Source organism: Heloderma suspectum, chromosome 5 (genome assembly GCF_057233095.1).
Source record: "Heloderma suspectum isolate Gila_16-S chromosome 5, 16-S_ref, whole genome shotgun sequence".
NCBI lineage: Eukaryota > Metazoa > Chordata > Lepidosauria > Squamata > Helodermatidae > Heloderma > Heloderma suspectum.
The window spans coordinates 214526569-214543590 of NC_139462.1; the positions used below are offsets into that span (position 1 = coordinate 214526569).

Genomic DNA, 17022 nt, shown 5'->3' on the forward strand with positions numbered 1-17022 from the left:
CTAAAGATATTTAAATAAAAATCTGTGGTCTAACAGCCCAGTCCACAGTGTGATTTAAGCCTAAGAATTGGGATGTAAGCCCATCTAGACCCACTAGATTGAGTGGGGATAATTTTACTAAAATCGAAATATTTCCATCGAAGCAGGTTGTAGATCCAGCTACCCATGTGCACATAAGTCAGTTTTCCCTCTGTGACCAAAGTTATTTAAAACGATACATTATCTAACTAGGGAACATGTCCTGGAAAGGGGCATTTTATAAGTCTTGCACAATTAGAAGAAAACGTCAAACAATCCATCATATGCCTTCTTCCTGAGACAAGTCACTTTGATATATTGAGAGCCCGGAATGTAATAGTACATTTGCTCGGCATAATCACGTTTATTTTGAAAACGTCATCTATGAAGAAAGCAGTAGAATCGCAGCTACATTCTTAACACCTAAACACACCCAACCTCTTTGAGAAGTTAGTTTCACTTTGGATATTTTTGTTCATTTAATTTCCTGGCCCTACCTAGGCCTACTTCACACAAACAGGACTTGATATTGTAAAAACTGTCCCTGGAATTCAGGTGGCTGAAGGGAGGTTGCGTGACTGAACGTTCTTATATTGTATCATTCAGAAGATATGCTGACACTGTTCCTGGTCTATAGAACATTTCAGCCTAATGTTGTGCCAGATTTTCTTCAGCTTCTCCCCCCAAATTTTAGAAAATGACATCACCCAGAAGCTTCGTTGCCACTGAATAGGATAATGTGACAATTTCACTGTTTCTAGGAAGAATATGGCCAATTAAAGAGCCATATTAAAAACCAGCACTGAAGAAGTAGCTGAATGGGACCACAAACAGGCTAAATAGTTCTGGAGCACCTTCGGAGCACTGAAGGGAGGGTTCATGGCTGCAGAGGAAGTGCTGAAGTTAGGTTGATGCATGACCATGATGGGGAGGGGGCAAAACCTTTCTCCCTCTTTTGTACAACCCCTGAAAAAAAATCAGCAAAACAGGGGTGGGAATTTTACAGAGGTAGAAAATATTCACAAAAACTGCCTCATTGTTTAGTCTCATCACTATGTCACTATGGGTAATTAGTAATTACATGGTTTGCTTGCTTCCTCATTTTAAAAAAATCCCTGCCTATCAGGGAGCCTAGTAGCTTACCAGGGAGAAGGCTAAACTAGCCTTATGTTTAGCCCATCTGTGCATGAATTTTTATATGAAGAAGCATTCAGAACATAAGAAGAGCTCTGTGGAGTCATATCAAAGGCCTTAAGTATTTCATCACACATCCAGTTTCCCGCATGCGCAAGTAGGACATGAGTACAACAGCACTCTCCTGCTTGCAACTAGAATTCAGAGGCATACAGCCTCTGACCCTGGAGGTAGTTTATAGCTATCTTGCTTAGTCACCATTGACAGCTTTATCCTCCACGAATTTGTGTAATCCTCTTGTTGGTGTGGCCATCATCATGTCTTTTGCTGGTTGTGTGAACTAGGCTCTAGTTTTCAGGACAGCCCTCCCAATGCAGTTAGCCCCGTGTGGAAAAACTAGGGCTATATTTTTCATGCAGTCCAATAAGAAGATTTAGTAATGAGCAGAGCCATCCTATGGAGGGGGAAAATCTGTGAAGGTCACTCCATCACATCCAAAGCCCTGCCTGCTTACTGCAGCCACCAATTAGATCACATGCCCAATAGGTATGATTTTCAGTGCTGATACGCCATATACTTATTTGTGTGGAAACATCCTCATTGATGTGCATAGATGTCGAAGGACTAACCTTGATGTGGTAAAGAAATGTGCTTCTGAGGAAAATTAGTATGTGCTGCAGAGACATAACCTGCAAAAACCCTAGGATTTGATTGCTAATAAATATTAATTTGTCAAATGGATCATAAAGCCTATATTTATTTATTTATTTATTTCTATACCGCCCAATAGCTATACCTATATCATGATCCAGAGATTTATGTGCATTCAGATGCCATTCACTGCTGTTTGAGGCAGTGGAACTCCACATATATATCAGAGCTCCTGAACTTCTAAGTAGAACTTCCATGTTTAGGGGCAATATATACCTCTGTATACCAGATGCTAGGGGTGTGCACCAATTACACGATTCAGTTTGGACCCCCATTCAGTGATTGAGAAAACAGCCCAATTCAGCTTAGACCAATTCAGAGGGTGTCCACTTCAATGTGAGTCCAAATCACAATAATCTTCATGCCTCCCATTGACTATCATTGGGAATCAACAAATGGCTATAACTTTTTTTCCATTTGTCAGAACTGAATGACAGTGATTCACTTGGCCTTACCACCCCCATGGTTTGTTTTTTATTTGTTTTTTGTTTGTTTGTTTGTTTGTTTGTTTGTTTGTTTGATAATTCATATGAAAAATGGCATATCTCATAAAGGTGTCCCTAAGCAAGAAACCTGCAAAATGTCAGAGAGAGAGGTGCAGGGGTTAAAGAGTCATTACGATGAGCCATTTATGCTTGTAATGTTGCATAGATGGCCCCTTTGCAGCCCCAATCTATGCAATATTTAATTACAATAAGAAGAATCACCATTTAAAAGAAAATGGTGACTCTGTCCAAGACAGCAACAGCTGTGGACACTCTCCATGGGTCCAGGTAAAGAGCAGGGGGCTTGCACAGCTGGGCATGTGGCTGTCTGGATTGGGCTGAAGCAGTCCGAAGTGCTTCAGATCGATCCAACCCACTTTGGACCACTTAGGCCTGATCCTGACCCACTCTGGAACTGGACTGATTTAATCCAAACCACCCCGATCCACTTTGGGATTCGGACCGTACTTAAAATCTCTCCCCCAAAGCACTGGGATTGGAGAGCCCTGGTAAAACCACTCACTGTGATTCGTAGCTAGAGCTTCCAGTCACAAAACTTCACCCCCTCCTCTCCCATACCCCTGTTCCCACCCCCATGTTTTCTTTATATGGAAAGTCTGGGGACAAATGTATCATTTTTGGAGACACCCTGATTGTGTCTCTCTGTTCCTCAGAATCCCAAATCTTCATAAGTATTTTTAGTCTTCACTAGTGTCAAATCGTCATGATTGTCTTCAGTGTCAAATCGTCATGAGTGTCTTCAGTGAGTCTTCAGATTCAGATTTGCTCTACTTTGGAGGAGCCCAGCTTCAATTTAGACACCTCCCAAACCGGTCCAACTCAGCCTGATTCAGTTCAGCCGATTTGGGATTCAGCTGAACCATACCAGATGCTGAGGCAAATAACAGGAAAACAGCCAGATTCTTAACTACCTGCTTGTAGGCTTCCTGACAACATCTGGATGTCAAAAACAGGATGCTGAGCTAGATGGACCCCTTGATCAGATCCAGCAGAGATCTGTCTTAAAGCCAAGAAGACACTGATGACATTCAAATTCTGGGTCTGTTTTTACTTTACAGTCAGTCTATTCAGTTTTATTGTTTATAACACTAGATTATTTTGTCCGTAGAGATACTTCTTCAGTTTCAGTAAATTAAATGAGGAAGATGTCGAATTTAAAACACCAAAAAGATACTGAGATCATACACATAACTCTACCTGAAAGAAAATACTGTTTTCTGATTATTTTACTCTATTATCAAATAAATCCTAACTTGTTTAACATCCACAGGACTTGGCTGTTTCCTCTGTTTTCATTCTTGATTCCCCATGCTCCCCCAGTACAATAAGTTCTTATTTTAAAAGTGATAGATGGATGGATGGATGATTGGTAGATAGATAGATAGATAGATAGATAATAGATATTTTCAGAAATGACCACACATACACATTTTTCCCACATACACACACGCAAACACACGCAAACACACGCACCCACCCAAACGAAGGTATGCAAATCTGATAGACTAAAGCAAATGTTTCATAAAACCAATGACTGTTTAAATGGTGGGACTAAATTGTTTGTATATAAATATTACCTTTTATCTTCCATTTGAGTTTTATGTAGGATGAACACATTACTTTAATGACCTGCATTTAGGGAGGGAAAGAGGGGCAGTCTCACTCGGAAATCCTCAACAGCCAGATGGCTGCCTTGTCTTCCATGAGATTAAAAGATGTTTCTCATTCGCAGGCCTTGCTTCTGAAGCAAATTAATATAACCAACTAAATTGCCTGTGGTTTGCTCTTTTGTGTGTGTGTGTGTGTGTGTGTGTGGAATAAAATTTAAAAAGAACTTCTGAAAGCAATTTTTGTCACAGGTTCCATGAGCAGATTGCTCTCCAGGTACAGCATGCTGGTTTTAAACATTCGGTAATTAATGGAAAGTATTTCGTGTTAATTGACTGCTTCAGGAAAGGGAAGTATAATGGCTCCTTATTAATCATGGAAAGAGACATACAGCACAGAGGCACTGCAATTATTGCACTAATGGTTGAGAAATGTTAATTAATGAAAAGAACAATGATGTAAGAAATTAGCTACATAATGCTTCCTGCTGGTACAGATTTGCACTTTAAATGTGTTTTTTTTAGCATGGCAACTGCTGTATGTTGCTTTAAATAGCAAAATTTCTCTGACCTTTTCTAAAATGTCACCTATATTTCAGCTCATGAACTACTAAGCTCATTGAAGACATTTTTTCCTGATAAAGCTTTTCTAAAGGACTGATGTTCAAGAATGGGGTAAAACTTTATGTATATCCACGTCCCCCAACCTGGTGCCCTTCAGGCATGGCTAGCTGAGGGAAGCTGGGAGTTGTAGTCCTACACATCTGAAGGGCACCAGGCTGAGGGAGGTGGACGAATATGGACTAAGTTCTCTGGCAGGAAAGTTATGTTGATGTCGTTGTTTCATATATTTATACCCTAACAAAACAGGAAAGCTTTAACTTGCTCCTCAAAGACCAGTAAGAGAATTAGACCCATGGGCTTAGTAGAGAAAAGTATCCCACAATCAGGGTGCCACTACTGAAGAAGACCCTGCTGCTAATGGATGCCATTCTAATCTCAGGCAAGGAAGACTCCTGGAATGAAGCCTCAACTAAAACTGTTAACGTGCAGGAAAGCAAATGGCATTTTCTAGGGTACCATGAACCCAAGCTGTTCAGGGCCTCAAAGAGCAGCAGCAGCACCTGGAAACTAAGGACCAAATTATACATAATACCAGCAGATCTGTGTGTGTAAAGACAGATCTAGCCCAATCAAATTCAAAAGGTGGGATGGTGTGGGGCCTTTGCAATAGCAAAAGGGTGAGGACTCAGAATCTGGCTGCAGGTTACCTTGCTATAGTCTACCGTAGTCTACCGTCCCAGTTGCCATCCTCCTCAGCCAATTCCATCAATTCCAGAAATGTCCTAAGCTTAGAGAAAAGCACTTGGAGATGCTGCAGCAAGGTAAGCCACAGAAGGGGGAGACTTTTGCACTCTTCCTCTCTGTGCCCCTCTTGGCATTAAAGATGAAGACCCTCCCTCCAACTGCATTTTCTACATGATTTGGGGAGATATGTGTGTGAGCACACATATCTTCCACCATGACATCCAGTTTGGCTCTAATTTGCAGCCAGTGAGCACTGGTGTGGTATGGTTAACAATATAGTACAATACGTGAAGTACCAGTTCCCCTCTACTCAGCACTGGTTAGGCCTCATCTGGAGTACTGTGTCCAGTTCTGGGCACCACACTTTAAGAAGGATGCAGACAAGCTGGAGGGGGTTCAGAGGAGGGCAACAAAGATGATCAAGGAACTGGAAACAAAGCCCTATGAGGAGAGACTGAAAGAACTGGGCATGTTGTTTAGCCTTGAGGAGAGAAGACTGAGGGGAGATATGATAGCGCTTTTCGAGTACTTGAAAGGTTGTCACAGAGAGGAAGGCCAGGATCTCTTCTCGATCATCCCAGAGTGCAGGACACAGAATAATGGGCTCAGGTTACATGAAGCCAGACTCCGGCTGAACATCAGGAAAAACTTCCTGACTGTTAGAGCAATATGACAAATGGAACCAATTACCTAGGGAGGTGGTGGGCTCTCCCACACTGGGGGCATTCAAGATGAAGCTGGACAGCCATCTGTCAGGGATGCTTTGACTTGGATTCCTGCATTGAACAAGGGGTTGGACTTGATGGTCTTATAGGCCCCTTTCAACCCTACTATTCCGTGATTCTATGATTCAGTAATATTTCTGATACTGTTCAGCTCTTCAAATTGCCTAAAGCAATGCACTTGCATTTATGTTCCACTGTCTTCCATAGATCTGTGTTGGTTTCAATACTGGAGAATGTGACTGCCTAATTGGAAGCACAGCAGGTGCAACCCAGTGAAAGTTAAGCACATTTAAATCCCATTGGGGGTCATCACATTGAACAAAGCTTCTCAGTGCTCATGTGAGAGTTCTTGTTGTGGGTAAAGATGTGCGAATCAGCAAAATTCAAGCTTGACAAAGTTCTCTGAATTCTGTCTCAAAGCTATATCTGACTCGAGTCCATCTCAGATTGCACGCTTTGTTTTTTTTCTTTTCGCCTGAAAATCCATGCGTATTTTTGTGTGTGTGTTTCCAAATGTACACATCAATTCTGCACATCTTTGAAATGTATGCATTCTTCCCCCATTGATTACAGCGTATTTGTGTGCATTTTTCAAAAGTATGCGTTATTTCATGCGCATTTTTCATACGCTGTAAACCACTTCCTCTTTTTTTTTGGTCCACAAATCACTTTGCAAGCTCAGAAATGTACAGACTTCAGCCACAGTCTTCAGCATCCGAGTCCATGTTTGGTCCAAAAAGTGCGAACAGAGTAAATCTGGATAAAAAATGAACTGAAATGAATTTCTCATACATTCCTAATTGTGGGCAAAGAACTCAACATGTCCACAGTAGGGATGTCAGTCATGGGGAAATCTGGCCCTTTTGGAGTCCAATGGCTCCCCATAATGATGATTCAACTCACATATACAAGCCAAGCTGCAGGTTAATTCCCAAAATCTGGGAACGTTTGGTGAATTTGTTTTATTTAAATAGCACAATTGGTGCAAAACTGCAGCTGTAAATGGTATAATTTGCACAAACTGTGCCTGCAATTTGTGTGAATTGTGACTGCAGTTTGTGCAAATTACATCATTTATGGACACAATTTTGTGCAAATTGCACTACTTTCGGCCACATTTCTGCGCAAATGGCTATTTGTGAAAATAAAAAAATCCACCATCTCACCAACTTGTCGCACACTGAGTCAGGCCAGCTGATGGAAGACAGAACAGAGTCCAGGGAGGAAGCTGGTGAAAACTCATTGAGTTTTCTGGATTCCTGGATTCCTCCGACATCCCTAGCCCAAAAGCAGCCCTTGCTCACACAAAGCTCTATGGCAGGAGTGGGCTTTCTTTCTACCAGGATCTACTGGTAGATTTCTGAGTGGTTTGCAGTAGATCAGCATGGGTTTCGGATTCTCAATTTTTTAACAAGAGCAACAACTAAAAAGTACCCCCCTCAAGCAAAAAAAAAAATTAGGCTGTTGAAAAAGAACACTTGTGCAGAGGAACCAGCTCTGGGGGTTTAGTGTGAAAGGACTTGTAAGCTTGGTTCTGGTCCTGATCACAAATTCCTGGACTGAGCATGTGCTCAGAGGCACTCTGTTCCTTAATGCTTAGCACTGGGATCCCAAGATGGTGCTGATGGACCATAAACACACATCTCATCCCACCTGCCAGGTTCCCTGTTCTTCGCTTTTTTTATTTTAAAGATTTTATCTTAATTAAAAAAAAAAAACTGGGAAGACACCATGCTGCAAGGCAAAGTGCCAACTTCCAGCACCTCTGACTGGGCCCCATATAAAATAGTGGGTTTTGAAGCACTTCCAGCTATTCAGGGTGGGATTAATCTTGGAGGGCACATTCTGAATATAAGAACATAAGGACTTCGGACAAGCCATGCTAGATCACACCAAGGGTTCATCTGGTCCAGCATTCTGTTCACACAGTGGCCAACCAGCTGCCCACAGGAAACCCACCAGCAGGACATAAATGCAGCAGCACCCTCCCGCCCATGTTCCCCAGCAACTGGTATATTTAGGCATACTGCCTCTGATACTGCAGATAGCCATTGATAGCCTTCTCCTCCAGGAATATGTATAACCCCCCTTTTAAAGCCATCCAAACTGGTGGCCATCATTACGACTAGTGGAAATGAATTCCATAGTTTAACTCTGCATTGTGTGAAGATGGTAAAGTGTGAGGGTGGAATTTTGCCTGTGGTCGGGGGGGGCGGGGGAGAATGCCTAGTGCTTTTTTTAATGTGGTGTGTATGTTGACTGGTTGGTTGGTTTCGCTGTGTGCGTGTGTTGCCTATGTTTTGTGTGTGTCGAGGGCTCCTTGGAGGTCTCTCTCAGTCTAAACCAGTAGCCAAGTCCAGACACAGACGAAGGAATTCCTTTCAAAGCTTTATTCTTCTTTTACAACTTAACAACTATACCGATTGCAACTAGATCTGAGCAGCACAGTACTTATGCCCTAAGTTGGAACAGTTGGTCCCCATTTGAAAGGGAATTACTGGCAGACCCCTGAACTTAAGGACTAGGGAGAGTCCCTCCCCTTTTCCCTTGGGGCCTCTGGGCGCAGCCGTTGTTTGCGCGCCAACCTGGTACTTCGCCTCCTTTCCGCGCCCTCCATCTGGCGCCACTCTCTGCGTCTGCGTCGCGCATCCACTAAGTCTGCTATCTGTGCTTGGTCACTCCCTGGACTGCTAACTAAACTAGGAATGCTGGTGGGAGGAATCTCCGTCAGCTGTTGGTCCTGGGAAAGAGGAGCGCACTCTTCTCCCAGGAGCGACTGCTCTTCCTCAAAATCAGAACTACTCTGGGATTCTATGGGCTCAGTGTCCACCCTGACAGTGTGTGTGTGTGTGTGTGTGTGTGTGTGTGTGTGTGTGGTTTACCTCAGCTTTTTGTGTGTGATTTGTGCATATTTTCCTGGGGGGTGCGGGGGGGGGTTGCCTGTGTGTGTGTGTGCGCATATGTGTACAGATGCATGCATGTGTGTTTATTTGAGCAACACCAATTTGCCCTCTGTAAAATGGGTACTTTTTTCTTCTTCATGGGGGCAAATACATGATTTGGCATTTGTGGCTCATATTGTAAAATGGGTGTTAGAGTAGAAAACTGTGGGTTTAAAAAAATGGCTTTGTGTTTTTGAACTCGGACCTCACCTCTGCCTTGTACTTAGGTCTTGAGCAAGTTATTTTTCTTTAAGCCTCTCCAGTTTGCCTCCTGGGAAATGGGTGTTTTGTGACGGGCCACATCCAACATGGCAGTCATTTTGTGAATGGGCAAGCACTCCTCATGGCATCCATTTTGTGAGAGTTCCCATAACACACTCTCAAAATTCCAAATGTGCTCCAAAATGGTTTCTGTGCCTCCATGAGCCACTATTTTGCACCTGGCTCCGGGTGGTAGGCCTCAGGATTCTAGCAGAAAACAAAGTAGTGCAGAACTGTAGACTATGGGATTCTGATCCTACCATGTGTGTAGGATCAGAATCACAATGTGTATCATTATTTTCATTCCTCAGAATGAAAGAGACATGAGGGAATGTCCAAAGCCTGCATAATGTATAACCCACAAATCCCTAAAGGAACACTCCTATTTTAACTATTATAATATGCCATTGTTGTAGTAGTCACAGGGCCTGGGACTCCTAGGAGTGAAAATCTAGATGCTGAATAAGCTTAACCAATGTAGAATTTAATGTTTAGGATCCTTCTCCACATTTAGCCACATATGGCTCCCTCCCTCCCTCGTCACCTAACATCAGGCATTCCATCAGACTGCAGCAGAAGGAGAGATGGGAAACAGGGCATGCTCCATCAGCTCTGCTGAGAGACCAGCTCCTTTTATTCCAGCTCTGGAATTTTAAAAAAGCAAATTTAAACACACACACAAATTGCTGCCTCTTATGTATCTTGTTTCAACACCTCAATGTTACCCGCTCGCCATTTCCTGCCTTGCCAAACACCTTTCTCACTATCGAACTTCTTTTCCAGGTGGAACGTCCTTGGGTTGCAAGGTGCTCTCCTTAGCTGCTTCACTGAGCCTGTGTATTTGCATAGCATTACTGTGGGAAGCCTCTCTCACACTGGGCACCTTTCACGGGTAATGAGCCATAGACTAGAAGACGTTGGCCAACTGCCATCCTCATACCGGCACAATCAGCTGCTCCTGAGTGGTAAGCCCATGCTTGGAAACATGAACGGTCTCCTTGCCCCTTGCTCACACTTCTGGGCTCCTACAAGAACCCTTCTGAAGAGCCGCTGGAAGCTTAAAATGCGTGCTTCCTTCCCATTTTTCTCTGATGCTGTTGATAAAGATACATTCTGCCTATATGTGTCTATTCAGAAGTAAATCTCATAGGGTTCAACAGGGCATACTCCCAGGTAAGTGGGGATAGGATTGCAGCCTTCGTTGAAATTATTCCTCCCTACCTCTTTGCCTCCATTCCTGTTTGGGGCAGTTGTCCTTCCCAGAAAGAATTCCTACCCAAGGATATTCACTGTGAAATGTTATTAAGTAAGGACAACTCTGCAAAGTTTGGTTCCACTCAGTTTCTCATTTTTCTTGTATTAAGCTCGTTCTGTCCCAGTTCTGCATCAGTTTTCAAATTTGGTTTTTTAAAAGACCAGAGGAAAATGTGTATGTATTTTCATGCACATTAATCTAAATGAATGCCTTTTTGTATGCACATTTCCAAATATACATAATTTTTATACAGACTTTTCAAAATGTACTTTTTAATTTTTTTGCAAGTGGTGATGCAGTTTTGTGCACACTTTTCTGTATTGTACTAATTGGGGGGCACATATCACCCTTTTATACACACTTCTGTGCACATATTTCTAATTTGTGAACTCCATCGTAAAATTCAGGAAAGTGCAAGTATCGCCATATCACTGCATTCCATTTTCAGGCACAGGCTTGGGAAATGCAAATTTGGTAAATTCACATAAAAATGCAAACCCAGTGAATTTCTCACCCAACCCCTGTAAAGACAGCACTGAACTGTTGATAGGTTCCACTTCGTGTGTTTTTTAACAGATCATTGTCATTTAGGGGCTTAATGCTACACACAGCTTCTACTGGATCAAATAATCAAAGAACTGGATGGGTTGGATCCAGGATCTGCCTTCCGCAAAAGGAAGGGACCTTTCTGTGATCCCCCTTCCTGCTACACACCACAGCTCACCCTATTTAGCAGGGTCTTTCTGTGTAGTATTTTCAGGCTGGAGGGCTGCCGTGGGAAGGAGGGGACAGGAAGTCCATTTCCGTCAGCACACTTGATCCAGAGTAAATCTGGATAAAACCCGTTATCTGCCAAACTTAAAGTCAATTTTCACCAGATACAATTCAGATGGTATCTTAAACCTGCCTTCTGGGGAAAATTTTATAACTTCCATGAGAATAAATGCTGGAAGTGCCAAGCCACAGGGCTTAAACACTGCATATTTCTTGATCCTGCTCTCATATACCAGAATTTTGGCAGGAAGTGTTAAAAGCAATAGAACACATGACTGGAAATGATATTCCTTTAACTCTTGAAGTAGTAATTCTTGGATATTTGAACAATAACATCTGAGAGGAAGATTTAGTATTTTTTATTATCTACAGCAACTAAACAAGCCATAGTGTCATATCTCCAAAACCTCCCTTAATGTTAAGTTGGTATGAACATGATTTGACAAAGGCATTTCTGACCAAACTTATTATTTTTCATTGAAAAAATGAAGTTTATTTATAAACAGTGGAATATAAAATACCACGATAACATACAGCCATATGTATTGTTTTATACTTATATAAACTTCTGCCATACAAATAGCTGTATAATTGTTTTGCATACTGAGTAATATTTTTTATTTGTGATTTATCCTAGATAATGGGTTCTGGGTAACAGCATTTTATTTTGTGTATGTTTTTGTATTTTCATAATTATTTTATTTATTTATTTATTATTAAATTTATTAATCGCCCATCTGGCTGGTCACCCAGCCACTCTGGGCGATGTACAACACACCATAAAACAATTTAAAACAATAAAATTCTACAATAAAAACATTTTCTAAAATACCCTAACCCACCCCAAATGCCTGCCTGAACAACCACGTTTTTAATGCACGACGGAAGCTCATTAAAGAGGGGGCATGACGGAGTTCCCTAGGGAGGGAGTTCCACAGAGTGGGGGCCACCACAGAAAAGGCCCTCTCCCTCGTCCCCACCAGTCTAGCTGTCCTGGCTGATGGGACAGAGAGAAGGCCATCCGAGGCTGATCTTGTTAAGCAGCCTGTCTGGTGCTGCTGGAGGAGCTCCTTAAGATAGGCTGGGCTGGAACCATATAGGGTTTTAAAGGTCAAAACCAACACCTTGAATTTGGCCCGGAAAACAACTGGTAACCAGTGCAACTCCTTCAGCACTGGAGTGATGTGATCTCACCGGCGGCTGCCTTTAATCAGGCGAGCCGCCGCGTTCTGTACCAGCTGCAGTTTCCGAACCGTCTTCAAGGGTAACCCCACGTAGAGCGCATTACAGTAGTCTAAACGAGAGGAGACCAGGGCGTGTACTACCGATGGGAGCAGATGGTCGGGAAGGAAGGGGCGTAGCCGCCATATCAGATGGAGTTGATACAGCGCTGTCCGGCTCACAGCTGACACCTGAGCCTCCATGGACAGCTGGGAGTCCAAAATGACCCCCAGGCTGCGGACCTGGTCTTTCAAGGGTAGCCGTACCTCATTCAACACCAGGTCAACATCCCCTAGCCTCCTCTTGTCTCCCACCAAAAGTACCTTGGTCTTGTTAGGGTTGAGCTTCAGCTTATTCCTCCCCATCCAGCCACTCACCGTCTCCAGACATTTGGACAGGGATTCTACGGCCAACCTTGTTGAAGATTTAAACGAGAGGTAGAGCTGCGTGTCATCCGCATATTGATGACACCGCACCCCAAACCTCCTGATGATAGCCCCCAGCGGCTTCACATAGATGTTAAATAGCATCGGGGAGAGGATGGAACCCTGTGGCACCCCACAAGTAAGTGGCCACGGGTCCGAAACCTCCTCTCCCAGTGCTACCCTCTGGTACCTGCCGGAGAGGAAGGACCAGAACCACCACAATACGGTGTCCCCAATGCCCAACCTCTCCAGGCGGTCCAGGAGGATACCGTGGTCAACGGTATCAAAAGCCGCTGAGAGGTCGAGGAGAACAAGGAAGGAGCATTCACCCCTATCCAGAGCCCTCCTCATATCATCTACCAAGGTGACCAAGGCCGTTTCTGTCCCATGCCCAGGCCTGAAGCCCGACTGAAATGGGTCTAGATAATCAGTTTCTTCCAAGTGTGCCTTCAACTGCGCCACCACCACCCGCTCAATCACCTTGCCCAAAAATGGCAGATTTGAGACTGGGCGAAAGTTGTTCAGAACCTGAGGATCCAAGGAGGGATAGATATAAATTAGATATTAAAAAAACATTGGCCCAATCCATCCCAAGATGCTGAATGCTCATATCTTCTAATTGCTGCCTTCAGTAATCAATGAAAAAAGATTTTGCTGTACTTGGCATTTTATGAAATGTCTTTCATAAGTTCATAAGTTTGGTCGTTAACCAAGTCTTCAAGACTTTAAATGCCTATAAGTGGCCTAAACCATTCTTTTCTTAAATTGATGCAACAAGGTCATTGCTGTAAGATGGCCTGACATTTTGTCCCAGTTCATATCTTCAAGTAATCATCACAGAGGTGACCACTTGAAACACAACCATGTAGAGGCAACACCACATCATAAACTATCTGTATAAGCAGCTCCCTCTGTGATTCAATAAACATCAAACCAGGGGTAGGGACACTGAAGAAATCTGCAACAGAACCAAATGAGTCTGGATTTTGATGAATCCAACCAGCAGACTCTGCAGTGGAACGGCTTTTCCCCTGATGGGTGGATTCTGCTGATTTGTGGACCATTTCCCAATTTTGCAGAAATTTCGTCATTGAAAAATACACAAAACATTTTTTTAAATGGTCAAAAATGCACATTTCCCCATAGGCTGATGTGTAACGATGCACATTTGGGGAGATTTTGCATATTTGGGGAGAATTTGCGCATTTTTGCACATGTGAATTTGTGCGAATGCACATTTGCGCAAATTCATGAACTAAAAAAATCTGACTCCGTTGATGGGTGGGCTGTGGAACAAAAGGCACTTGACAATCCTTGAAACACAGACAGAACAGATTTTACACAATCCATACATCCCTACCCGGGGGTTAACCTCTGCCAGTGGAAACAGAGAGAAGAAAAATTGTTGTGCTAGCATGGTTAAAATTGCCTAGTTTTTCTTGGGAAGCAGTTCACAAAAATGGTTTAGCACATGGCACTACTTGAACATACGAAATGGACCTATATGGCGGCTTATTCTATGACTGAGTCCTAGTAGACATTTTTTTAATAGCTTGCACCATTAAGCATCAATAAACACATCTTTGGCTGACCAGTTAAGCTATATAGTTGAAAGCGATCATTATCCAATAGAGCAATCTTTCCATTAGACTTGGCACTTGTGTATGTATATCACCTCTCATCCAAAGACCTTAAAGCACGGCATAAGTGTTCAAACCAAACTGGAGCCTTGGCTCATAAAATTTACTTAAGACCAGATTTAAACCTATTCCCAATTCAGTGATGTGCTTAAGCACATCAGCTTAGGGACAAACCTAAGCACCAGGAAAAAGCAATAGTGAATGAAGTGGGACTCCCTTGAAGAAAGGGAAGGGTGTGAAGTAGCTAAAGGGTGCTTTCACTTTGAAGACTTAGCACAGAACTAAACTTTATGGTCAAAACTGGTCTGCTGCTGAAAATGGCAGCCTTGTGTGGAGTTTTCCCCATCCCATGTCATGACATCATCATGTTGTGTATTTCCCTGCTCAGTCTCTCTATGCCATTGGTTGTTTCTGACAGAGGGTAGGAAACAAGGGATAGTATCCCATTGTGCTCATGTGTTCATGGGAACAACCACTCTCACAACGGTGCTTTTGCACGTCTAAAAATTACCTGAAACAGGTGGAAACCCTTGTTTCCAGAACAAGGCAGGTCAGCGGAGTTGGCAGAGGGAGCTCCGCTGAACTGTTTCAATCAGGAAATGAGCATTTTGCTTATTTCTGGAATTATTTTTAGGAGTTCGAAAGCCCTGTGCTCAAGTGGTCATGCACGCGAGCGCAACAAAACCAGCAGAGGTGGAACAGCCCTGTTGGTTACTGCCCACAATACGATGATGTCATGACATGTGTGCCTGAACATTACAGCAAGAGGGAGAACTGAACCGGGGCTGCTTATGCTGGGTTGGCGCCAAGATCTACTTTCTGTTGATGAATGGTCTCTGCTCATGGAAGATGCCTCAGCATCTGGCCAGAGATGCTGAGGGTTGAACCTGTACATACAAACCATGTGATCTGCCTCTCCCCTCTCCTCATGGGCTATGGCCCCTCCCCTCATGGCAACATCCACATCAAGCACCAGCAGTGCAAGAGAGGAGCAGAGGTTGCTATTATTATAGTTACCCTCAACATTTCATCCCTTTTGAGTGATTTACAGCACAGTCCACAACCCAGCTAACAGGCAGAGTCAGATTTCACTTGATTTAAACTCTTCCACCATTTATTTCAGTTGCTATGACCATATGTTTCATTTATGTTCTTAAGAAACTACCATTCATCATATTTGGTCTTGGAAGAGTTCCCAGCAGATCACATCTGGGCATCTGCTTCATCATTAGAGCAGATTATAAACTCTGGGTGCAGTCCTATGCATGTTACTCACAAGTAAGTCTCAGTGGGACCAACGTCCTAGTAAGTGGGCTTTGGTCGTTAGGATCGCAGCCTCAGTCAGATGGTCAATGATACAAATTCTAGAGGGGCCTAAAAAGCAAAAGGAGTCCTGTGGCACCTAAAAATTCAAGGCAGGCACACATGCTTGCCCCCTTTGTCCTCTGCCATTGACCAAAGTTGGAGCAGAGACATCCGTCCTCTGGGCATGAAGTAGGAGCAGGAGGCGATGGAGCCTCAGGGTAAGAGTCTTCTGCCCAGAAGGTCTGTAGAAGGACCTTCTGTTGATCCAAGAGACTCCAGCAGGTTGACCATGTGTCCTACTTTAAAAAGGACGATCCTGTATTTGAAGGGCTTTCAGAAGGCTCTCTTTTGGAAAGCATCACCGGTTTCAGTGGTGAGAGATTTGTGAGAGATGGTTTGGAGGGTTACAACTCCAATAATTCATTGACTATGCTGGTTAGGGCTGATGGGAGTTGTAAGCCAAAACATCTGGAGGGCCACAAACTGCCCATTCCTGCTCACTTTGAAGGGATGTCTAGTCCAAGTCCAGTGTAAAGAAAAAGAACGATAAGAAGGGAGATGACAGGCTGAAGTCTCCCACCGACAGCACTGGGACTGCAGATTGAATAGGTGTGCACATCAACAGGTCACAGTCTTCCCCAGCATGTGCAGATATTATGCACATAATCTGTGCCCTCCTTTGTTCTCTTTTTGGATGATCCATTTTAGGGCTGTGCATGGACCCGCCCAATCCACTTTGGATGCTGCTTTGGATCCTCAGAAGCGGCCCCTATCTGCCTCAGACCGATTTGGACCCCCTCTGCTCCAACTCGGATCCAAATCCGAAGTGAAATTCAGATATCCAGATCACCTGTTTGGGGTGTTTTCCCATTGGGAAAACAGAAATGGTCAAAACTTTTTTTTGTTTTTATGATACAGGCATGAATTTTGGACACCTCTCCATGCCCCTGGAGAGGAGACCACCTGCAAAATTTCAGACAGTTTGGCCCAGTGGTTTTTGTGCTGGGCGGAGTTAAAATCTGATCTTTTCCACAGAAACTCTCAAAGCAAAGAGCTATAACTTCTCCCTGTTTCCACACACACATGGGACACCTTGGCCTCTCCAAGCCCCCTTGAGGGCATCGCATCCCCCAAGCCCAGGTAGTTTGGCCCACCAGCTTGTGTGCTATGCATAGGTGAAATTTGAGTTT

The 17022-nt window shown here is 43.5% G+C and overlaps 1 protein-coding gene across 1 annotated transcript in view; it reads left to right on the plus strand.

The window, feature by feature from the left end:
- Window positions 1–17022, plus strand: part of ADARB2 (adenosine deaminase RNA specific B2 (inactive)) — a 635707-nt gene that overhangs the window by 608517 nt on the left and 10168 nt on the right. The window contains exon 9 of the mRNA XM_084855086.1: window positions 9996–10177. Coding sequence (XP_084711212.1) covers window positions 9996–10177 — 182 coding nt within the window. The remainder of the gene's footprint in view (window positions 1–9995; window positions 10178–17022) is intronic.